The 25,838-nt window shown below is 36.4% G+C and overlaps 1 protein-coding gene and 1 long non-coding RNA gene across 2 annotated transcripts; both read left to right on the top strand.

Annotated features, from left to right (window-relative positions):
• Positions 1–2,607: 2,607 nt before the first annotated feature.
• On the top strand, positions 2,608–5,138 carry LOC114273274 (uncharacterized). The gene is made up of 5 exons (XR_003632989.2): positions 2,608–3,037; positions 3,151–3,246; positions 3,747–3,808; positions 3,950–4,015; positions 4,792–5,138. It is a non-coding gene; the product is annotated as an uncharacterized LOC114273274 (long non-coding RNA).
• A 15,309-nt stretch (positions 5,139–20,447) lies between these two features.
• On the top strand, positions 20,448–22,724 carry LOC114273238 (uncharacterized). The gene has a single exon (XM_028215011.2). It carries the CDS (start codon positions 20,448–20,450, stop codon positions 22,722–22,724), a length of 2,277 nt encoding a protein of 758 aa, XP_028070812.2.
• The last annotated feature ends 3,114 nt before the right edge of the window (positions 22,725–25,838 follow it).

Raw genomic sequence — 25,838 nt, 5'->3', positions numbered from 1 at the left:
TCCACGAACCCGAAAACGATGTCAAGTTCCCATTCACTCATAAATGGTTTTGACGAACCGTCTTCAATATATGACTTGCCATGCGGCAAAGAACACATCACCTCTTTGGACCCTCCCCAAAAGACGTTTTGGACCCACTCAAATTTGGGCTCAAAGTTGGCCCAAAATAAGCCTATAAAAAATATAAAAAATAAAAAACCAAATTTTCCAACAGGAACTTCCAACTCTACCAATGTCATTAGAGATGAGGGAACCTCCTCTATCGAAACCCGTGATTCAAAATCAAAGGCTAATCTACATAAACAATGAGCCACGATATTGCCTTCTCAACAAACATGGAAGACAACCGAAGTCCGAAACAGCCTCAGCTGATCTTGAGCAGCACACACCAAATGATCATATGATGACAAGTCGGCCCCGTGTCTTGTACAATAGACACAACATTTAACAAGTCCCCTTCAAGATGAATATCACTGAGCCCCAGATCCTGTCCAAATTGTAATGCTTTTTACCGTACATGGAGCTTCAAAACAGTCCACATCCATTAGATAAGGCACTTGATCAACCATAGCTGCAATCACCTCCCCATTACAATCTCCCACAACGACCCCAAGACCAGCAGCTTCTTGCCCCTTGCACAGAGAACCATCAAAGTTAAGCTTGAAAATTCCAGCGCCAGGTGCCAGCCACGGTCGCAACTAGGCAATCAGAACATGAACTTGAATCAATTGTGAACACTTATGAAGAATGTAAACCATCAATAGTAGACTATGTGAATATAAATAGCTTTTAACCATATGCCTATAACTAATTAGGAACACACATGAATGGGATTATAGGATTTTGTAAATTATGCTCTGGGAATATGGGAATACTGTATGTATGACACGTGGTTGGTATTACCGTTACTACCATGAACTTGTTTGAATAAGAGAATGATTGCTTTTGTGTTGCTGTACTTCGAAATTGATGCTATGGGACTTGTTAACAGTAGACTAGTTTGATTATAAACCCTAACTACTTGGAAGTATATGCAATCAATATGTTCTATGAATGACTGCTTCTGTATTAACATGTAGCACAATTGAATTAGTGGAAACTGAGACCAATGAACAGTATATGAATGATTACTTTATAATTACGTTCACTGCTATGGGGTTAATATATGAATTTGCCTTGTATACCTGATAACTTCTAAATGACTTTGAATAACTGTGGTGGAGTGCTTAATCGAATACTAAATTGAACAATGAACTGTTGAATGATTGGGAAACGAATTAAGTCCCTGTAACAAGCTGAATGGGAAGGAAACTACTTACGAAAATGGAAAATAGTGTGAACCTAAGACATCTGGTCTACATCTGATGTGTATATATATATATATATGTGGTAACTCAAGTTTCGAGGACCAAACTTTTTAAGGTAAGGAGACTATAACAACCCCAATCTATAGTTAACTACTAATTCATAATTAAGAATGCTAATTAAGTGTTTAGAATGGAATTATGTGTTATCATTAATTGTGATATGTGCTTTGGGGTAATTTGTGCATATTTATATGATTTGAAAACTACTTGTCATGATTTTTGCTTTGAATCTGAAATTGTCAGCCTAAATGCTTTCAGAAGCCGAATTTGAGTTCATGGATTGACTAACTAGAATATTTGGAACCATATGAAAAGTTTTGTTAAAAATTGATTTAGTTCAATAAAATTGCGTGTGATTAAATTGAGCTTTAATTGGAACTATTTTTGAATAATTAAATTTTGTGCTAACCTTGACTAATTAAGGTTACTTGTGTTTGATTTAAATGATGCATGATTGGTACCTAATCTAATCCTATTAATGATCCAAGATGTGATTAAGTGTATGATGTGCTAAGGCATTTTGTAATGTTGCTGAGAAATCAGTGTGGGTGTATTGAGAAATTTGAGTTAGGCATTTGGTGATATTGAATGTAGGGGATTACAACTCTTGTGGGTGTGTTGGAATAATGCATGTGTGTGCACGTGTTATGTATTCAAAATCTGAGAGTGCGTGTTGTGTAGTTTCTGATGAGAAATGAGGGAATGTAGGCAACATTCCTTGGCTCATTCTACTCCATTGAGTTGAGAGTTCAAGCTAGAGAGGGAGAGAGAGTTTGGCTTCAGAGAGAGAGAGCTCAAAAGTTTGAAAAAGAAGAAGAGAACTAGGAAGATTCATCTCACATTTCTGAAATTAAAGCTTTGGGTAAGGATTCTATGTCTAATTTCTATAGCTATTCCTCCATGCCTCATGATTTCATGAAGTTTTGAGCTACTTTCATGAGAGTGCAAGAAATGGGTCTTTGAACATGTAGATGACTTTCATGTGTATTCATGGTAGATCATCTTTGATTTTATCATTTTGAGTTTGAGTTTTAAAGTCCTTGCATGCATGTGAGTTTAAATCATGTCCATTGTTTCAGAAATTTATGAGTTTGTTGATCACCATTTGTATGTTATGAAAAACCATGAAAATAGTTGAAAAATCTTGCATGAAGGAGTTTTGGTTCAATTCTTTCAAGAATTGATGAGTTTTTTAATAAAATATGTTTTAAGGGTCTTGTATTGAAGTTTTCTAAAGCTATTTTATGTGTTTGATCAAATCATGCAAGTTATGCAGTTGAGAGGTATAGTCCAGATCATAATCCATCTTTCATAACAAATGTTGAAGATGAGTACTGGAAAAAGAGGATTTATGGAAGAAAAAAACAACAAACACTGCTAGAAAATGGACTTTTTGTCTATTTTTTTGCCACCGTCTGTTTAGCCGTGGCAAAAAATATTGAATTTGCCCCATTTATTTCTCTTATTTTCTTTGATTTATATTTGCCCTAGCCAAATCTAGACTTTGCTCGCTCTCTCTCTCTCTCTCTCATTGATCATAGTTTGAAGAACACCGATATAAATGTCTCTCTCGATCTCTCGCTCTCTCAATCTCTATATCTACCGACCATACATCACCTCACATATATACTTTTTCGGTTCATAAACGATAGGGTTTCGCTGAATTAAAGGTATTAATTCAGTATAATTGGAGTACTACTCTAATTTATTTTCTTGTTGATCGAACAAAATCAACAAATCCCAAAATTTGATTATGAGTCGCTGATTTCAACTACCAATGCAGAGCTCTTGAAGTGGGCATGGCGGACCGAGAAGGCTGCTCCCGAGATTCTTCAGTTCGAAGCCTCTTTAGTTCAGAGGTCCCGAAATCCACTTGCTGGTAATCTCTCTCTCTCTCTCTCTCTCTCTCTCTCTCTCTCTCTCGATTTTGTTTGTATGTTTTTATATGTATCTAATTTTATTTTTCTTTGTCTGTACATATATACACGAGCGCATTATATGTAAGATGCAGAGTAATGGTGTTGTAAAGGCTTTTTGTAATTTTTGGAACAAAATTTGCAATGTGCTCCTTGAAAATTTTGGTCTGCAAGAGATTAAGTTCTTCTTTTATTTTAATTATTAATTTTTAGGGATTTTCTGATGAATTGAGTCCATATTTAGGACAAAGTTGATCTCATTAGAAAATTCACCACTTTGTTCATGAACATCAATGGGGAAAAATCTGAATACTTTTTAATTTGGTGGTACTAGGAATTGATTCCATAAGTACCGAGGCCAATTTTCTATAAAAAAAAATAATAATTAAGAAATTGTTAGTTATTATGTTCACAAACTATTCACCTGTAGTTCTGCTTACTGTTGCATTGCTTATTTTTTCAGTTCAATAGGAGGCATGCTCACCATTTGTGAAGAAGTACAAAACCATCATACATCCTAGAGAGGTATGGCCTATGCACATATACTGTCTGCCCTATTATTTTTATTCAGATGTTCAAACATGAATCAACAAAGTTATTAGACTATTGAGTTCTTATCCAATGGATATAAGAAACGAATTTTTTTTTTTTTTTTTTGATAAATAGATATAAGAAATGGATTGCAATAACCACTGCATGTGCATATACTGGAATTGAATGTTTCCAACACAGGTAAATTCTCTCTAATTTATGGTTTTATAATTTTATTTTATTTTTCTAGTTTTTTTTATTTTTTAACATCTATATCTACATGTTTAATTCCTTAAATAGTTCACTTCCTTCATGTTCCTAATTGACAAGGTCAATGATCTTATTTTATTGAAATTTAGATCCTCTTTTCTTCATTCATTTACATCACCATCTAAAATCTTGCTTGTATTGACATTATGTTTCAATTACTAGAAGAGTTGAGGAAGAAAAATTCCAGTGCTGAAGTTCACCTATTTGTTGCAAGTACTTTACCTTGGTCCTTCTCTCTCTTTTGATTGCTCTTAGTGTTACATTTTTTTTTTTTTTTTTGTTCACTTAGTACTGCTCCCATAGATGAATATCTGAAAAGTACTTGACTAGATAAAGAAAAATTTGAAACTGCAATCCATGACATATTGGAGGGAGTATATCCTGCTATAGCTAGCAAGATATTTAGTATTCTCCCAAGTGATGCATTTTCTTTTGGACCTGGGAGCAATACTGAGGTATGTAAAATTACAAATTAGTAAGATGACAGTGCATAGAGGTGTTCTGATCCTTGCATTTTACATGCTCAGGTGCACATATGCTGTGCATTTTTTGGTTTTATTACTACTCTCTGCGTACGTGTATTGGGTGCTTTTATGGTGCCCTTACCTACGTGTTTTTTCTAAAGCGTTTTTTTAAATGCTACTTTTTCCTACAATTATTCAATCTAAATTTTTGCTTTCTGTTTATTTTTGGCCTACACGCCACAGAGAAATGAGAAGCGCAAACAACAATGCTCTAGATATAATAAGCGCCGCTGCGACTACAATAAATGTTGTTTCAAAAACTGGAGATAAGGTTCCAGATCTATCAGAGTTGGAATTTGAGGCCATATCATCTAAAGATGGGGCATGGTAAGCTTACATGTGAGAAGCAATAAAGATGTTTTGATGTCTCTTAGTTGATATCTAGCTGGTTTGCTTTTGTGTTTGTCCGCTACGGATGTACCTATTATTATTGTTATTTATTTTGTTTTCTTGCTTGTGATATGCATGGTACAATAATGCTACTTTGGAGTTTGATCTACATCATCTAATAAATAATTATTTGCGACAAATGTCATTGAAAATTATTTGCGACGGTAACAACATTGTCGCCAAAAAACATGTTAGCATTTTTTCTTCGATATTTGTGATGGCAAAATAGCGACTGCCATAGCTGCTTTGCCATCACAAAAATATTTGCCACTCCTACATTCGCGACCCTCATTAGCCGTTGCATGGGCCGTCACAAAAGGTCTTTTGTGACGATATCTATTATTTGCGATGCTTGAAGTGGTCACAAAAAGTACGTTTTTTAGTAGTGAAATAAAGAAGCTAAGCAACAAGCTACATTTCAAGCAACTGAACATTTAAAAGTCGTTATGGAATTTAGATTCGCGATATTTGTCACGCCCTGGATTTACGGAGTCCGGCCCACATGAATAGACCACCCAATGATAAACAATAGATAACAATCCTCATGCAGATGTATATAATATAGTCACACAATATATGTATTTATCCATTTTCATACATTCCCATATACAACATTTAAATCGAATGGATGTCCTGTAATTAAAACATACACAAGTGTTATACATTAAATTGAATGCCCAGAGGCTTATATCATATACAAAGGGTGTAATCCTTAACAAAATGGCACACAGCCAATGGCATGAATGGCCCATGGCCTACAAATAACAGAACCACCCTACACGGTTTCGAACACAACTTCACGTCTCAATTCGCATCCACACATGTACACCTGAAAAATATTTTCAACCACGTAGGGTGAGCATAAAGTCCAGTAGAGAATGTTTCAAAAACTAAACATGCTCCACCAGCATAAATGATCATGATGCAATACACATATACAATATGCCCAAATGCAATTTCAAATCCATTTGATTTCTGAACAAAATTCTTTCTTTCCAATTATCAAAACCTTACATTTAATCAAAACACTTTTCAAGTTCAAAACATTTGGTAGATATAAAATTTCTTTCCAAAAACCAATATAGGTGTCTCAATACCAGCCAGCAAATACATTGCTAAAACCATAACCAAGCATCCTGATCCAAAACCAAAATGATAATAAATAAAATGGATAAATCTCCAAGACTGATGTTCATACGAGTAACTATACAAGTTAAAAGGTCATTTTTACCGGCACTAACCGGAAGGCTCGACACCTATCGCGCGGGTTTACTTCTTGCACCATGGACACACAAGCCAACTTAATTCGGCTTTAACACCCCCTCATAGCTTTATCACTTCATTTACCTTTTTCCGATAGTACGATACATATGATCCAAAATATTGTTTTCCAAAACAATGCAAATGTTCCAACACATAATACGAGAGTTTCCAAAACAACCTTTTCAAAAATACACAGTTCCAGTTCCAAAATCCATTTCAAAATCCATAACGTGCACATGACATGTATGATTTTAATTTGCCCAATCCACATGCAATTTCTAACACACGGCAATGCTATCCTCCATCGATAGCCAAAACAGTTATCTCTAATGCAATAATTAAAAGATAACAATATGGATATACAATACAATAGTTTCAACAATCACTTTTCTAGAACATTTTCAAAAGAGTATTTAATACTCAGTGTTTTTCCAAAACATCAACATACTTTTCCAACCAAATCCATTTTTCATAATTCTACCCAAATTTCCAAAATCAACATCATTTAGGATTCTTCTATAAATTGGGGTTTTTCTCTTTTAGAAAATCATATGCAAGTTTTGTATACCAAAAATACTTTTTAATAGCAAAATCATAACCAACAACCCCTAATTTGGACAAACCTTCAACCCACAAATATATCCCAAAAATCATCTAAGCATCACAAGATCTATATATCAAAATATACCACAAATACACCAACGAACTCACATCGAGTTAAGGAAATAGACCCTACCTCTTGAAGTGAAGAGGAGACAAGCCAAAAAAACCCACCGGCAACGAAAAGACGATCCGCACAGATTAAATGGAAGCCCTCGTCAAGCTCTACGTTTTTTACAAGGAGACTAGGGTGAAGAAATCAAGGGATTTAGGTGTATTTGCAGAAAGAATGTGAGTTCTATAGAGAAAGGCTGTAGATTTAGGGGTTTTAGAATGTTTAGAGAGAGAAAGAAATGAAAAAATGACCCAAAAAGTGACTTTTAACAACTAATATACGCTCAGACCGCTCGAGTGCACAAAGTGACCGCTCGAGCGAAGAATACCAACTCTCAGAAGTTTTACAAGTAAAGGACCACCGCTCGAGCTAAAAAAACATCGCTCGAGCCAACACCACTTGAGCACAATAAAGACTGCTCGAGCGAAGAATGCCACCCTCCCAGCATCTTTGCAGACCTGCAAAAGTACTGAGAGTTCTCAAAGACTGCTCGAGCGTAAGAATTACGCTAGAGTGAAGAGGCCAAAACCTAGGCAACAACCGCTTTGAAAAACAAGCTACCAACCTATTCCAAACGCCAACAAGACACTCCACCAACCAAACTTAATGAAGTACAAGATGAATAAGACATGAACAACCATATAAGACAATGAAACCCGGATCCAGAACACCAAATGGGTCAGGTCTAAACTAGAATTGCTATAATATCAACTTTAACGAGTTTGTATGCAGATTTGTGTGACTCGTACATAAAAAAAATTTGTTGAAAATGAAAACTTAAGGACGCAGTTGAAAGATGTGTTTGATCCTAGTGAAGAATCATTGGTGAAAACATGGAATGATGAAATTCAAAATCAATGAGGAATTTGTTGGAATTTAATTTAGAATTAATGTTAGATACATTAAAATGTTTAGTTTATGTATTAGAATCTTAAAGTTTGAAGCATCATTTCGTTAAGTTCAATGTGTTTTGGTGAATGTATTTAGGAAAGTACATGAATGTATTTGGTGAATGTAAAAAGTCCTCTCTATAAAGAGGTTAGTGATCATTGTAACAATATAATAAAGACAAAACAAGTAAGGAAAAAAAGAAATTTGAATATATAGCGTTTTTATTGAGGTGTTTGTCTTCTTAGGAGCTATGTACGACCTTTAGGTCGTACATATCTACAAGCTTTGTTTTATATATATGAGTGAGTTGTGTTTTATTATTATTAATGTCCGCCATGCTTGCCAGAGTCCATCAATCTATTAAGAGCTCCTAATCAAAACTGAATCCTCTTAGGCCTTGTTTGATTAACAAGATTAATAGTAAAATGATTAATAATCCTGTGAATTAGTGTAAAATTAGTTCTCAAATAAAATTAGTGAGGTAACCATTTATTATGTATTCATTTTATTTTTTCTTTCATACTTGAAATTATGATCCTCAACCCCTCTCAATTTTAAAAATTCGTTGATTTTGTCGAATTGAATGTCTGTTGTACATGTAATTTGATTAATAAAATTTACAATCAAACATAAGATTATGAGTTTATGAATTAACAATTTCAATTCTATGCTTTAATCCTACTAATCAAACATACTTTTATAATTTCGATGGAGATGATGGTTGTCAAGGAGGAGGAGAGAGGGGATCACCAATGGAGAAAAGGATTTGCCATAGGGAATGGGAACTGGGGGAGGGTGACAGAAAGAGGAGCTACCTGAGGAAGGTTGTAGAAGTGGGGGTCCGAAGGGTAAAGTTAGAATAATGGTGGGTGCTCATTAGTCAACTTCTAATATTTTCTGTATAAAAAGATGACTAAAAAGAGCCAAATTATATATATATATATATATATATATATTTTGTCCTTGACCTTTTCCCGTCGATAATAATAATAATAACAATACTGCATTAATACGTGCCAAGGAATTTCAATATGATCGTTACAGAAACTCTGAGTGCTGGTGAAGCGAAGTTTGGCCATGGATACTCCACTGAGGAAAAAGATCATTTGATATGAAGCACGAAAAAGATCAAGAGCATCAAAGGTTTAGAAGATGATACAATGGTGGAAAACCAATCGGTCGGGGGTGAGAACTTGGGGGTTATGACTAACCCAGTTGCTCCTGATGTTTCAATGACTGAAGAAGGATTAACAGAGGTAGCGAACAGCAATTTAAGCAACGAACATTGAGGAAAGATGAACCAAGTGAAATCCCTCAAGCAAGCCCTCCTCAAATCAAGATTCAACGAAAAAAAGAATGAAAAGAACTTCGATTGTGATGTGGAGGAAGTATCATCTGATGAAGATAAACCAAAGATGGCACAAGAACCAACAGATGATGGAAAGGCTATGGAAGATGATAATGAGGGTATTCCCAGAGTTAAGATCCCCCAAGCTCTGTTGAAAAAGATTAGAGAACCTTGGAAGAAGTGCTTGATCGTCAGATTGCTGGGAAAGAAAACAGGATACAAGCTGTTCATGGCAAAAATGACTCGACTTTGGGGCCTTCAAGATGATTTCGAAGCCCTAGATATTGGCCATGGCTTTTTTATTGTTAAATTTGATATGATAGAAGATTACACCAAAGTCTACACTGAGGGGCCATGGATTGTTATGGACCATTATGTCACGGTGAGGAAATGGCAGCAAGATTTCAGATCAGATGCTACAGAAGAGGATACCACAGCTCTATGGGTACGATTTCCGAATCTGCCTATAGAATACTATAATTAAAAAGTCCTTTACCATATTGCAAAGGTCTTAGGCGTTCTATTAAAGACTGACATCAATACCGCGATGGCATCCAGAGGGAAATATGCACGAGTGTGCATTGAAATGGACCTGCGAAAGCCCCTTGTGTCTCAATTTACTATTGGTAAGAATATATATTGTAACAACCCTCATTTTTGACTTAGTCATACTTGCATACATTTGTGGATGATCTTGTGTTAATATGTGCATCTGTAAATCTTGTCTTGTTTTGCTTGAATAATTGCTTGCACGCTTTGTTCTTGTCTGGTGTGTTGCCGAGGTCATCGTAAGCCTAGACACCTTCGAGACCTTGGTCACTTAGAACTATCTTGGAACCCCGTTGCTTGACCTCCATCTTCATCCTGGCATATTGGCCGAGATGTCACCTTCTAGGCCGAGGTACGCGTCGCCTAAACCGAGAAGTGCATCATCTGGGCCGAGATGTTAATATCTAGGCGTTCTAGATCCTTGATCCTTGCGTGAGTGATTTTGTTCCTAGAATGGCATGACCTAGACCGAGGTGTGGCACATCTAGGCCAAGGTGTGGCACAGTTTAGTCAAGTGTCGTCCTTCCAAGCCGATGTCCTTGCCCTTTGATTTCCGAAGTCTTATTGTTAGCCGATGTCGTTACTTGCCGGTGTGTTCGTGCCGCCTGAGTACGCTTTGTCTTGGTCTTGTCTTGTCAAGTCAGTCACCTTTTTTAGTTGAGCGAATCAGTCGATGCCACATGTCCCGACAGAGGGATTAAGTCAGTGTTTGTCGTGTGAGGTATTTCATTTTTGTATCAATCTTGCCTTTTTAGAGGGAGAAGCTCTAGTTAGAAGGAGGAGAAGTTTGAGCTAGAGAAGGTGACTTCCAAGCTTGATCGTTAGAGCTTGAGCCGTTAGATTCGAGTTTTGAGGTTAGAATCTTAACCTATTCTTGTTGTTCTTATTCATCATCTAACTGCATTGCATGATCAAACCTGTTTTACACACCATTCATCGATTTAAAGTTGGTTTTAGAAAGAGAAAATGGTTTTCATGTGTTTTTGAAGAAAAGCCTCGTTTGATCCAAAAGTTTGCATCGAAGCTCATGCATTTGTGTTTGTTTTGATAAGATCCGTGAGTGTGGGTACCCAGGTCCACGATTTTGTAGTTATAGCATGAAATCTCAGCTTTTGTATAGCAAGTTTTGATCTTTGCATTCATCTTGCTCATGTTCATGTTCTTCAAGTCCTTCATGCTCATGTTCTTCATGTTTATCAAGAGGGAAACCCAGACTTTTCCTGACTTCACTTTTGAATGTGGCCATCGAGGCCACACCTCGGCAAGGAGGTGTGGGACCTCGGCCTAGACCTGGTAATTGCCCAGCGTGTTTTCCAGAATAGGAAACTGTGTTTTGATTTGGTTTGACTTAGTTTTTGAAGAATGCCGAGGTCATTTGCATGTGTGCTAGATTTATTTTGAGTAGTGCATTCAATGGACTTTGCCATGTGTTGTCAGGACTTGGACTTGCCCTGACCCCGACATTTGAAGAACAAGGTGAGTGGTATTTTTAATAAAGCTATGTTATATGTTTTGATAAATGCTTTGCTTTGCTTTGTTCGAAAGTGTTTGTTAAGCATGAATAATTGTCCTTGTTTTGTATACCAAGTATGACCTTATCTTGATGACCCTCTTGGAAAGTCCCTTGTGCTGGAGGACTCTAAACTTTCGCAGCACATCTTGTTTTGAAAGTCCCTTGTGCTGGAGGACTCTAAACTTTCGCAGCACCCTTGATTTGTACTCTTGTGTTAAAGGGCTACGGGCCTTTGTAACATAGGTCCCTCGTGCTGGAGGACTCTAAACTTTCACAGCACACCTTGTCCTGAAAGTCCCTTGTGCTGGAAGACTCTAAACTTTCACAGCACATCTTGTTTTGACAGTCCCTTGGGCTGGAGGACTCTAAACTTTCGTAGCACCCTTGTTTGAGAAGCCTATCTTGCTTTGTCTTGCTTTGCCACGGACGATTACTGCGTGGATATATTTGCCGAAACGTTATTATTTGTAATATGTGATGCTAGTAAGTATCCCTTGAAACTTTGAAGATTTGTTAGATGGGCGAGGTCTATTCCTGGTTATATATAGAGCTTTGTCTTATATTGTTTTGAAAGGATTTCGGCTATTATTCATGCAAACCCCTTTATTATTTATACCATTCACTGAGTATCCAAGCTCACCCTCTCTATATATATGTAGATGATGAACAAGAAGGCGGCGACGCCTAGGTGTGATTTCTGGAGCTTGTTTTGGGTTTTGATTATGTCGGCTTAACCTGCATATTATGTCGGCAGTCTTGAAAATCATGCTTCTCGACTTATAATATTTGTATTCCGAACACGTCGGCTGAGAAGCCTTTTGATCAAGATGTATGTTTTTGTATGATTGTTATGTCAGCAAAGAAGATGTCGACAACCTGGCAGACTGTATTCTTATACCTGTAATTCGTACAATTTGTTTATGTCGGCTTGAGGAGCCCTTTGCTAATACGAAAAATGTAACTTGCATTCTGCTTTGTTTGTAATTAAGTTATAACCCATATGTAAATGGTTGCTATCTCATTTGACTTAAGCACAGCTCTTCTGGACCACTTGTATTTTAAATTTTGCTTCCGCACTTGTGAGCCCCATATGTTTATACTCTGAATGTGTGTGTGAATCTTGCAAGCTGGCCTTCGGTAATCTCGGATTACTGGCCATCACGGCACCAAACTACTAGGGTCTGTTTGGGGTCGTGACATATATTTAGTGGAATATGAACATCTTCATTCTGTGTGTTTTTCCTGTGGTAGGGTAAGACATGTAAAGGAGGTTTGTCGTGACAATACGGTGCTGGAGGGGATCAAACAGTGGCAACAACTCACTGAAGGGGGAAACTAGATGGAAAAAACAGTAGGGGCTAATGGGCTGGGTTGTAGCAGGGTAAAGGATGTAGGTGAGACAAGCCAAGTTAGATATGGGCCATGGATAAAAGTCACAAATCAAAAAAAAAAAAAAAAAAAACTACTAAAGGCCCAAGGCTACAAAGAGGAACTACACACCAACAAGGGAATAGATTCAAAATCCTAGAAGAGGAAGAAGAGCAGGTTGGGGCCTATAAGGCCCAACCAGGGAAAGACAAAGAACCAATGCACTTAGTCTCTCAAGAGTTGGGGTTCAAGTACAAGGTAAAAACTAACGGCATAGATGTCAATAGAGAAGGAGAAGGGAACCAACTGGAAATAGCTCAGGGGAAGCACAAAGATGAGACGAGAAAAGAAAAAGAAAAAGGGGTCAAAGAGGCTAGCACACATAGCCTTGAGGCTGGGCAGAGTAATAAAGCTGATACACCAATGCTTCCCTCTAGTCACTGTCCCGCAGCTACTACTTCTACTAACCCCTCACATAGCCACCCTACCAACCACTCACATATACACCCTTCCAACCCCTCACACACCACCCATGTTATCTCTTCCATAACCCCCCTCAGTAGGGAAAAAAAAGCTAGACCCAAGTTTAGAGAGCCACCAGACAAAAATGGAAGAAGAAGAGGGCGAGAACTATCCAGTGGAGCATCACAGATTGAATCAACACAGAGTTCTGCTGATACTAACCCTAGAAAGAGAAGTGTTTCACCTCATCACCTCAGAATGGTGGATGGAGGAAGTAAGCATGAGGATCCAACCATGGAGGCAGATAGAAGCACGTCAGGGAAGACATTATGTCTCAATAACTCCCTCGTGGTCAATGGAAATTAATCATAGCAGAACAAGGGGATTTTTGGACTTTCCAGCGCAGTCCCCTCTTTCCCAACTCAATCGGTCAAGTATGGATTTCTTGATTTGGAATTGCAGAGGAGCAGGTAACAAACGTTTTAAGAGGAATATGAGAGAATTAGTTCGGATTCACAAGTCGGATTTATTAGTTCTTAAGGAGACCAAAGTGGAGTTTAGTTCTATGGTCATGTTCTTCAATAGAATGGGGTTTACCACTTCAGCACATGTGGACCCTATTAGCAGGAGTGGGGGAATCTAGATGGTTTGGAACCCCAGTGTTGTGAATGTTCAAGTCATTAAAGCAAGTTCTCAACTAATAACTGCCAGAGTCTCTAGGCAAAATTACTATGACTGGATATTGTCAGCTGTCTATGCAAGCCCTAACACCAACAAGAGGGCTGAACTATGGCAAACTCTTGAAGATACTGCTCAATCCATGTCTGAGCTTTCGGTTATAGCTGGGGATTTCAATGATTTTGCTACTCAGACAGAAAAGAGAAGCTTGTTGGGGGGTCAAAACTAAAGCCAGAGCCAAGACCAGAGAATAACTAAAAAATTCTTGGATAGAATGAACAACTGCAACTTGATGGATTTGGGATGTACTGGGCCTAGGTTAACTTGGACAAACAATAGGAAAGGGTGGGCAAATACCATGGTAAGGTTAGATAGAGCTATATCCAATACAGAATGGAGGTCTACCTTTCATGAAGGATTGGTTCAAAATCTTTCTCGTACCTACTCTGATCATTCACCTCTGATGATTTTCGCCCAAGGTAAGGCTTCCCCTTCTCCTAGAGGTAACTCTTTTAAATTTATGGCTGCTTGGATTTCTTATACTAACTTTCAATCTGTGGTGAAAAGCAATTGGGTTAACTCACCTGCCTCTCTTATGGATAAACTGGAGAAACTAGCTTGTAAGGCTAGTGAGTGGAATAAAGATAAGTTTGGAAATATTTTCAGAAATAAGAGGTGGTTACTAGGGAGGATTGAAGGTATTCAGAAATCCCAAAATTATAATTATTCCCACGACCTCCACCTCCTGGAGACGGATCTCATTGAGCAGTACAATTAAATCCTCTATCAAGAGGAGCTCCTGTGGTTTCAAAAGTCTAGATCCAACTAGATTACCCAGGGGGATAGAAACACCAAGTTCTTCCACCTTTCCACCTTGACCAAAAGGAGGAAATGTAAAATTAAGACTCTCAAGAATGAGAGTGGTATTTGGATTGATAACATTGATGCTTTGAAATCCATGATTTTTGATTATTTTGTGGAACACTTTTAGAGTACTCCAACTATCCAACTGGATCATTGGAATAACCTCACTCCTGATGTGATTAGGCAGGAGGATAATGATGAGTTGTCTGGGGAGATCACTAGGAATGAAATATGGAGGGCTGTGAAAAACATTAAGGCCTTCAAAGCCCCTGGCCCAGATGGTTTCCAAGCTATTTTCTATCATACCTATTGGGAGACTGTTGGTCCCACTGTGTGTGAGTTTGTCAAAAACTGCTTTGCTACCAGCTCCATACCCCATCAGATCAATAGAACTCTTATTGCTCTTATTCCCAAAATTGAGAACCCTGAGACTAACAAACAGTTCCGCCCCATAAGCCTCTGTAATGTGTCGTATAAAATCATTTCCAAAATCCTTGTTAGGTGAATCAAACCACTCTTGAATAAAATTGTTAGCCTCAACCAGTGTAACTTTGTTCCTGGAAGATCCATGAGTGACAATATCATTATAACCCAAGAGACCATTCATACCTTAAAACATTAAAAAAAAAAAAAAAAAAAGGAAACTTTGGGGAATGATACTGAAGATTGATTTGGAAAAAGCTTATGATAACATATCTTGGGACTTCCTTGAACATACTTTGAGGGAGTTAAAGTTCTAGAATAGCTTCATTGAGCTTGTGATGTGTTGTGTCACTTCTGTTACTATTGTCGTATTGTGGAATGGTAAACCCCTGCCAGATTTTAAACCTACAAGGGGGCTGAGACAGGGTGACCCTCTCTCCCCTTATTTATTTGTGTTGTGTATGGAAAGGCTATCTAATATGATTAGATCCAAGGCCAAGAATAAGGTGAGGAAAGGGGTTCAAGTTGCTAAGGGTGGACCATGCCTGACATACTTATTCTTTGCTGATGATCTAATGTTTTTTGCTAAAGCTAATATGAATAATCGTTATACAATTATGAATGTCATGAATGAGTTTTGTGAGATCTCTGGTTTGAAAGTCAATGCCCATAAATCCAAATTGTATGTTTCCCCTAACATTAATAGAAGGAATGCTAGAGAGATGAGTTTCAAATGTGGCATTCCTTTGACTGATGATTTGGGGAAATACCTTGGAGTTACCCTTATTCATGGTAGAGTGAATAGAGGGCACTTCAACACAATTTCGTAAAAAATGCAAAAGAGGGTAGCTAGTTGGAAAGCTAGTGTGCTATCGTTAGCAGGTAGAACAACACCCATTCAATCTGTTAGTTCTGCTTTGCCTGCATACACAATGCAGACTATGGATGCGCCCATTAAAGTGTGTAATGACATTGACAGACTCAACAAGAATTTTCTGTGGGGTGACACCCTGGAAAAAAGGAAAATGCATTTAGTCAAATGGGAACAGGTTTGCCATTTAAAAAAACTGGATGGACTTGGGATTAGGAAAACCAGAAATCAAAACTTAGCTTTACTTACTAAGTTGAGTTGGAAACTGATTTGTGAAGAAGGTGCCTTGTGGAAAGATGTCCTTAAGAATAAATATCTTAAGACAACAAACTTGAATGGTTGGCCTAGAAGTAGGCTTGCTTCTCTTGTGTGGAGGGGCATTTTGAAAACCAGAAACACCTTGAGGAAAGGTGTGAAATAGGAGATTAGTAATGGTAAGAATGTGGATTTGTGGAGGGACTGGTGGTGTGGTGACAAGCCATTTGTTGAGTTTGTTCCTCAGACTCTACAAAATCAACTTGTTGGTACTGAGAATGTTTCAATGCACAATCTGGTTAATGAGCAAGAAGATTGGGATGTGATGAAAGTTAATGAACTTCCATCTTGTGTTTCATCACTTATCCTTAATTTACCTCCTCTTAATGCTAATGTTGATTCACCTATTTGGAAAGGTCCAGTTGATGAAAAGTTCTCTACCTCTAATGCCTACAAGATCATTTGTGGTAACTTAAGACTAGAGGAAGACTAGAGTTGGATGTGGAAATTACGGCTACCACAGAAACTTAAAAGCTTTCTGTGGATTGTTATGCATGGTAAAGTCTTAACTAATCAGTTGAGAGAGAAAAGGGGTCTGTCTTCAGATCCTAGATGTCCCAGCTGTAATGAGGTGGAAGACATGAACCATCTGTTTCAAACTTGCTACAAAGCTAAAGTTGTTTGGTTAGCTATGTTTGGTAGGCCTTGGTATATTGCCATGATTCAAGAACCTTGGCTGGATTGGCTTATCTCCAATTCTAGAAATAAAACTCACTTTAATGCTCAAACCACTTGGTATACTATTTTTGTTGTCTGTCTTCGGCAAATATGGAAAAAGAGAAATCAAAAAAAATTTCAACAAATTGTGGCTCTTAGCCGTGACAGTGTAAAACTTATTTGGAGCTATGCAAAAGAGATCAACCAAGCCTTTAACATGGCCATTGTTAATGCTAGACCAGCCTTTAATCTGATTAAGTGGTTTCCTCCCCCTGCAGGTAGGATTAAATTGAACACGGATGGCTGCAGGAAGCTAGGAGGTAATGGTGGCTTTGGAGGATTATTTAGAGATGAAACGGGAACATGGTTGTGTGGCTACTATGGTAGAATATCTCGTGGTACAAGTCTAGAAAATGAACTTTGGGCCATCTATGAAGGTCTAACAGTTCTGCTACAAACAGGATAGACCAAAATCATAATTGAGACGGATGCTGTGCAAGCTATGAAGCTGTTGGAGGAGGAAACAGAGGCAAACTCGTCATACAAAGGTCTCTTAGAAGATGCCAAGATTATCATGAGAGGTTGTGAATGCACTGTGCAGCATGAATTCAAAGAGGGAAATCTGTGTGTTGATGCACTTGCAAAACATGGGGCTGAACAACCAGAAGATATCCTAGTCATGAATGAGCCACCGGCTGAGATCCGGAGTCTGCTTGTTGCAGATATCATCGGTAGAGCTAGGGAAAGGGCTTAGGCCTTTGTTTTTTGTTTTATTTCCGATGTACCTAAAAAAAACAATACTGCATTAATAATTTTAATTCTACATTAAACATCACTGCTAAAAGGATATAGATGAAATATCATTTTGTCCTACAAACTTTTACGTGTTTTTTAAATTGACATTCAGATTTCAATTAATATTAATTTTGCACACAAACTTTTGAAATTTTGATCAATTTGACCCCTGTCGTCACATGCCGTCTGTAATTGGACAGAATGTACTAATGTGACACCAAAGTTGAAATTTTATTTTACCTTCCAAATTATACCTTAAAAATTAGTTTGCCCCCAAATTAAAAATCAATTTGCCCTTCAAATTATACCTTAAAAATCAATTTACTCTCCACGTCAGCACATTCTATCTAATTATTGACGAAATATCAAAATTTAAAAAATTTAGATGTAAAATTAATATTAATCAAAATTTAGCAATTAAATTAAAAAATGATTATTGTTGGGGTCCACACTGAAATCACACCACACGGACTGTTGAACTCTATTGCCTAAGTCAAGTCGTCGGCGTGCTACATTGACCGCCACTTGGATTAACAATTTAACTCCTGTTTCAATAAAAAAATTTAAAAAGAAAAAAGAAAAAAAAAAGAAAATGCATCAAATATATTTGATCATATATATTCCTAAGATTTAAGGGACTGAATTTTGTAACATTCGTTATGCTGCGTGTATGTAGTTTAATAAATTGTAGTGTTGTTAATGGATATTAGGCCCTATTTATTTTGGGGTGTAGAGGGTGGGATGGGATTCGGATGGAAGTAGGGCCCATTTAGTGTTGTGTTTGTTTGTAAAGTTGAGAAAGAGATTAAGATGGAGAAGAAGATTAAGATGGAGGTGAGAAAGGGGATTGGGATGGAGGAGGTGGAGGTAGAGGTGGTATTAGAAAAATAGTGAGGGGACTAGAAATTTTTTATTTTTTACATGTTGGGCATTTTTTATGAACATTAATGTTTAATTTTTTGTATTTTTTTTATTTGTTTTATTATTTATATAAAAATAATTTAACAATTCCTATGCTAACAACTATCATCAAAACAAACACAATTTTACTTAATCCCTCACTATTAATCCCCTCACTATGAATCTCATCCATTCTACCTCTGAAAATAAACGGAACCTTAATTTTCATATTCACTGGTTGGAATTAAAATATTCATAATTTTGGGTATTGTTTAATAGTTTGGATCATCAAAATTCATTTTAAAATGAATTTATCAAATTCAAACGTTCTCTTAAATTGAGATCACAACTTAAGGGAAGCCAAACCCTTTTTATTTATTTATAACCTATCTCCCTATATTTTAACATATCTATCCAAATTATTTTAATTTATTTGTCCTAATATTTTTATTTATTTGTTCAAATTATATTAACTTTTTTGTTGCCCTCATTTGGACAAATAGGTACTTGAAGCTTAAAGTAAAAAACAAATCATTTATGATTTTAAAATTTCAACATGTCATAATTTTACAAGTCCTTTTTGAATGATATATTTTTTATTTCATAGATTTTTTCGTAGGATTTTAGTTTAAAGTCCTAATATTAAGATTTTATGAGATACAGAACATATAATATTTTCATAATAGTTGGAGTCCCTCAATATTTTCACAGAAAAATTTCAGTACAAGGTTCAAAGTAAAATTTTATAGAGAAATTTCAACTTCACAGAAAAATTTTAGCTTGTAATATTATTAAGCAACATTAACTAATAAGAAAAAATATATCGAATTTCTCTAACTATCAAAAGTTGGAAAGAGATGTTTTACTGATTTATCCTTTTTCAAAACCTATCCATCTGAAATTGGTGAAGGCAATTTTGAGCATTTACTTTTACAAAAAATTCATACTTCGCAGTTTTGATTGATCGAAAAATCATTTTGTTCACTTTTTTTTTAAAAAAAATTATATTTAATATTAATATTTTTTGAAAAATATCAAAAGAAACGAATATACATATATGAATTTTATTAAAAACAAATCTATAAAACTCAAATTATGAGATTTTAAATTTTTCTAATACAAAATAAATTTGTTTAACAAAAAATATGTCCTAATGGCCTTAAAAATTGGGGGAGTTACATCCCAATGGCACATATATTTTTTGTTTTTTAGTTTTTTTTAATATGCCTTGCACCAACAACATTTCACTTCCATCTTATCACAAATTACTTGCACTCTACATATTTTTGTAATTTTTTTAATTTTTTCTACTGTGTTGTAATTCTTCCTTAAAAATTTAGCACATGAAAGAATTTCTAAATAAAATTAAAAAATGAATAATATTTGGTGGTCTGAAAATATATAACTCGAATGACTCGAAAATGACAAAACAACGTGGTTTTGGATATTTCAAACCATTCGAACCACAAATTTTCAGACCACCAACTAATGCTGTTAAAAAATATATTTACAACTTGAGCCCTCGTAACAAAATAGTACGAATTGAAATTAAAAAAATTATTTTTAAAAATTCTAAACTAAACAAACAGCAACTCGTGAAAGTCATGCCAGTGCCCAATTATTAACACGGTTTCACAAGGCCCCACAGTGTGGTTGTTGAAGGGGTCCACACTGAAATCACACCACACCGAGTGTTCAACTCTGGTGTGCTACATTGACGGCCACTTAGATTTAACTCCTCTTTCAATCAGAGACCACTTATTGTTTCCTTCTCATCTCTCAAAAATTCTTCTTTTTTGATCATCTACTAGGGTTACTGGTACCAAATATCAAAGATATGTCTGATTTAAGTGCTGATGATGCAATTTCAAGCGTTGTGATTGAATCTGAGTACTCATGCCGTTGCTTTTCACTAGCTGAGATACAATCAATCACCAACAATTTTAATGAAGAATTAGTTATTGGGAGTGGCGGATTTGGAAAGGTATACAAGGGGTTCATCGACAACGGTGCTACAGCTGTTGCCATAAAGAGGTTGAAAGCAGAGTCCAAACAAGGCGCAGAGGAGTTCTGGACTGAGGTCAAGATGTTGTCTAAGCTCCGACACACTCATCTTGTTGCTCTGATCGGCCAATGCAGCGACTGCCAAGAAATGATCCTTGTTTACGAATACATGGCTCGTGGGACCCTAGCCGATCATATCTATAAAACAACTAGAAACCAAACTGAAATTACTACTTTTCATCTCACATGGGAGGAAAGGCTCCACATTTGCATCGGTGCAGCACGAGGGTTAGACTACCTTCATACTGGTACCGATCAAAGTTTCATACACCGAGATGTGAAGACTACAAATATTCTGTTAAATGGGAAATGTGTAGCCAAGATTTCAGATTTTGGGCTATCTAAGAGCCCTGCAAGCCATTCAGCAACCCATGTTAGCACATTCGTCAAAGGTACATTTGGGTATTTTGATCCAGATTATTTCTATACCCGCAGACTAACCAAGAAATCTGATGTCTATGCCTTTGGTGTGGTGTTGATGGAAGTTCTCTGCGGGAGGCCGCCGGTGGATACAAGACTCGAGGAGGAGGAAATTAGTTTAATCCTTTGGGCTCAACGACACATTAAAAAGGGAAAGGTTGATCGAATCATTGATCCCTCATTGATTGGGCAAATAGCACCACAAAGTCTAAAGTACTTTGTAGAAGTTGCCAACAATTGTTTACATGCTGGTTCAAAGGAAAGGCCTACAATGGCTGAAGTGGTGGGGACTCTTGATCTTGCATTGTTGTCACAACGTAAAGGACAATCAAGGGGAATGATCGGAAATGTGCTTCAGGGTATTGCAACTGTGCCTAAAGGTATGAATCGTTGGTGGAGGGAGAGAAAGGAGAATGGTTTTAAGAGCGGACCATCAAATGATTCATTTTGGGAACCACTTCCAGATAGTGTCACCCGACAATTCCGCCGCTTCTCACTAGCTGATATTCGAGCAGCCACAAATGATTTCAGTAAGGATCGTTTGATCGGAGAAGGTGGGTTTGGCAAGGTGTACAAAGGGTATTTGGATGTGGAAACTGGTATTGTTGCGATCAAAATGTTGGCGACGTTGCAATCAAGGCAAGCCCGGAAAGCAGCTACGGTTGAGATTGAGGTACACTCCCTACTCGACAGTCACCCCCACATAGTCTCTCCAATTGGATTCTGCAATGAGAAATCACAGTTAATCGGCGTGTATGATTACATGACAAATGGATCCTTGGAAGATCATTTATTCAACATGAACAGCGATCCACTTTTGTGGAAAGAGCGACTCAAGATTTGCATTGGTGTAGCAAGAGGACTACAACATCTCCATTCAAGTGTGAAGCATGGAGTTATCCACCGTGACGTAAGGCCAGCCAATATTCTGTTGGACGAGAATTGGGTTGCAAAAGTTACTGATTTTGCACTCTCTAAACTAATACCCAATGACATTGCAAATGAATCATTTTCTACAAGGATTTGTGGCACTTTAGGATATATAGCACCAGAGCATGTTATGTATGGAAAACTGACAAAAAAATCAGACGTGTACTCGTTTGGTATGGTGTTGTTGGTATTATTGTGTGCCAAGAAGCCAACTACTTCCAGCCCGAATGAAGGTGAGGAGTCCCTTGACCGTTGGTTCAAAAGTAGCTGCAAAAGAGGAACCATTGATCAAGTCATTGATCCATATCTGATTGGGAAAATAGCACCAGAATGCTTCAAGGAGTTTGTCAAGATTGCATTGAGTTGTATTCTTTTTCAGGTAATCCAACGACCCTCGATGAATGATGTGGTAACGAGTCTCCAGTTAGCATTGCAATTGCAGGAGACTTGGGAGACTCGTATCGAGATTGGTGTTGAGTTATCTATGACCGAACCTAGTTCTTACAACAACGTCTTCTCTATTGATGAACTGAGCAACAACGTCTTCTCTATTGATGAACCGAGCAACATCGTCTTCTCTATTGATGAACTGAGCCATTCGGATACTTATGGTGTTCTAACTTTAAATAACGTCTTCTGTATTGATGAACTGAGCCATTCGGATACTGATGATGTTCTAACTTTAAATTCTGATGTATGATGGAGTGGATCAATGTTTGACTCGGATTTTGATGAGTTAACCCGTTAGCAAAGAGTCAATGCATCTCTGTAAGAGAGCTTGAATTTGGTTCTTTTCACTTGTGTATGGCTTTGCTTCTTATGTGTTTAGGGTCTATTTTATATTTGTTAAGTTTGTTTATTTTAGTGGATTTATGTTGGACAATTTTTTCATACTTGCATGTTTTGATAAGCTAAAAATGTCAGCATCAGCGGCACTGATAAATTGATAATCATTAAAGAGAAGAAACAACTATAATTTTATAGACATCATATTTTATCCCAAAAAAAATATAAAAAATAAAATTTAACAATGTACCAATAGAATCTATCTACAAAATTTTTGAAACTATACACACTTCTGAAAGATACATACGGTATGCATTAAAAATTTCTGTCATAATGATTTATAACTTCTACGAATTTGGATCATAACCAAAGCCAAAGTGATTCACTTCAAAAGCACCACAAAAACTTCATAGCCAAGGCCATTTTTGCTCATAATAAAACAGCACAAAGCCTCGTAAACAAAATCACTTCAATTCACAACCAAATCCCACAAAGCCTCATGACCAAACACACCTTGAAAACCACATTTGCAATCAAGAATTAATCGTACTTACAAAACTCTTAATCAACTCAATGACATTGCAAATGAATCAATTACAGTTTCAAGGATTTGTGGCACTTATGGATATATGGCCCCAGAGTACGCCATACATGGAAAATTGACAACAAAATCTGACGTATATTCATTTGGTATGGTGTTGTTGGAATTATTGTGTGCCAAGAAGTTACGTACTTTTAGCCTGTATGAAGGTGACGAGTACCCCCTTGACCGTTGGTCCAAAAGTAGCTGCAAAAGAGGAACCATTGATCAAGTCATTGATCCATATCTGATTGGGAAAATAGCAACAGAATGCTTCAAGGAGTTTGTCAAGATTGCATTGAGTTGTATTCTTTTTCAGGTAATCCAACGACCCTCAATGGATGATGTGGTAACGAGTCTCCAGTTAGCATTGCAATTGCAGGAGACTTGGGAGACTCGTATCGAGATTGGTGTTGAGTTATCTATGACCGAACCTAGTTCTTACAACGTCTTCTCTATTGATGAACTGAGCAACAACGTCTTCTCTATTGATGAACCGAGGAACTTCTTCTCTAGTGATGAACTGAGCCATCTTCCTTCGGATACTGATCATGCTCTAACTTTAAATTCTGATGTAAGATGGAGTGGATCAATATCTGACTCGGATTTTGATGAGTTAATCCGTTAGCAAAGAGTCCGTGCATCTCTGTAAGAGAGCTTGAATTTGGTTCTTTTCACTTGTGTATATGTATGTCTTTGTTTCTTATGTGTGTTTAGTATCTTTTTTATGTTTGTTAAGTTTATTTATACTACTGGTTATGTTGGACAATTTTTTCATACTTGAATGTTTTGATGAACTAAAAATGTCAGCATTAGCGGCATTGATAAATTGATAATCATTAAAGAGAAGAAACAACCATAATTTTATGAACATCATATTTTATTCCAAAAAAAAATTTAACAATGCACCAATAGAATCTACGTACAAAATTCTTGAAACTATACACACTCCTAAAAGATACATACGGTATGCATTAAAAATTTCTGTCACAAAGATTCATAACTTCTACAAATTTGGATCATAACCAAAGCCAAAGTAATTCACCACAAAAGCACCACAAAAACTTCATAACCAAGGCCGGTTCAACTCATAATAAAACATCACAAACCCTCATAATCAAAATCACTTCAATTCCCAACCAAATCCCACACAGCCTCGTAACTAAACACACATTGAAAACTACATTTGTAATCAAGAATTAATCGTACTTACAAAACTCTTAATCAACTCAATATAAATAAATAAAGTATAATTTTTTTTTTTCCAATTTTCATTATTCTTCATAAATTTTTCTACAAATTCAAAAGTCAAACACAACCTAAAAATATCTCACAACAAAAACAACTTACTTCTTTTTTTAATTAAAAAAAGTCATTCATTATAGTAACTAAAGAGTGTGTTTGTTTGAACGGATTGGATAAGGGGAGACTGTAATCCACCGAACTGTTAGTCCTATAATACATTGTCCCCAAACTATTTGGTTGAACTGAATTTGTATCCTATGTTTGTTTAGTCATGGAATTAGATGTCTAGATTAGACTATTCTATTAAATCTTATGTTTGTTTGGGATATTATGGAAAATAATAAATGCTCAAAAGACTATTTTGCCCTTTTGAATTATTTACTAAATAATAGGAATATTAAATCTGAATTATAAATTTTATTTTATTTTTTTACTAGAACTTTTAAAAAATTAAATAAATAGAATATTAATAAAAATTACATAAATTTATTTTAATTTGTAGTTGAGATTTTTAAATTTTATTTTACTTTACTAAGTATAATTAATACGATATTACTAAAATAAATAATTTAATAAAGTATAAATAATTTATTAAGTATAATAGTATAAATAATTTAATAAATAAATTAAGCATAAATAATTTAATAAATAAATTTTGAAAAAGATATTAAATAGTGGAGGGTCAAAAATGTAATTTCATTACCTAATCCATGGGATGAGTTATCCTATGGATTATGTCCCACCCCCATAATCTCATAGATTTGAGATTCATAGTCCGGTACAAAAAATTTCAATCAAACAACGAATTATTAGTCCGAATAAACTATTAATCCTATCCCATACTTAAATCCTTCCAAACAAACATCACCGGAGTAAGGCCACAAGGTCGGTATCTAGTGTGGCTTCCACCATCATCCTTTTAAAAAGTTTGGATTCTCCATTTCATTGTAAGTGCTTCATAGTGAGAAGGAACAAAGTAAAGCCACAGAAGCCATGGAAACAAGCCCTACCATTATACCTCTCCATCTTTACTTTCTTCTACTCCTTTGCCTTCTTTGTCTTGATGTTTCTCTCTCTATGACCAGTGATGCAATTTTACAATGCAACGGATCGATAACAGAATTTAATATCGACTTGGAGATGGTGATGGCGTCAGAGGTAAGCCGAAGGTTTCTGGAGACAAAGAAGTATATATCACTAGGA

Source organism: Camellia sinensis, chromosome 7, assembly GCF_055761805.1.
Source record: "Camellia sinensis isolate YWXY chromosome 7, ASM5576180v1, whole genome shotgun sequence".
In the NCBI taxonomy this organism is placed as follows: domain Eukaryota; kingdom Viridiplantae; phylum Streptophyta; class Magnoliopsida; order Ericales; family Theaceae; genus Camellia; species Camellia sinensis.
The sequence above is the reverse complement of the archived record's forward strand: the minus strand, read 5'-3'. Positions and strand labels throughout refer to the sequence as shown.

What these genes read in the sequence shown, in the direction of transcription:
- LOC114273238 (XM_028215011.2), top strand. Translation starts at nt 20,448, where the DNA reads ATGTCTGATTTAAGTGCTGATGATGCAATTTCAAGCGTTGTGATTGAA.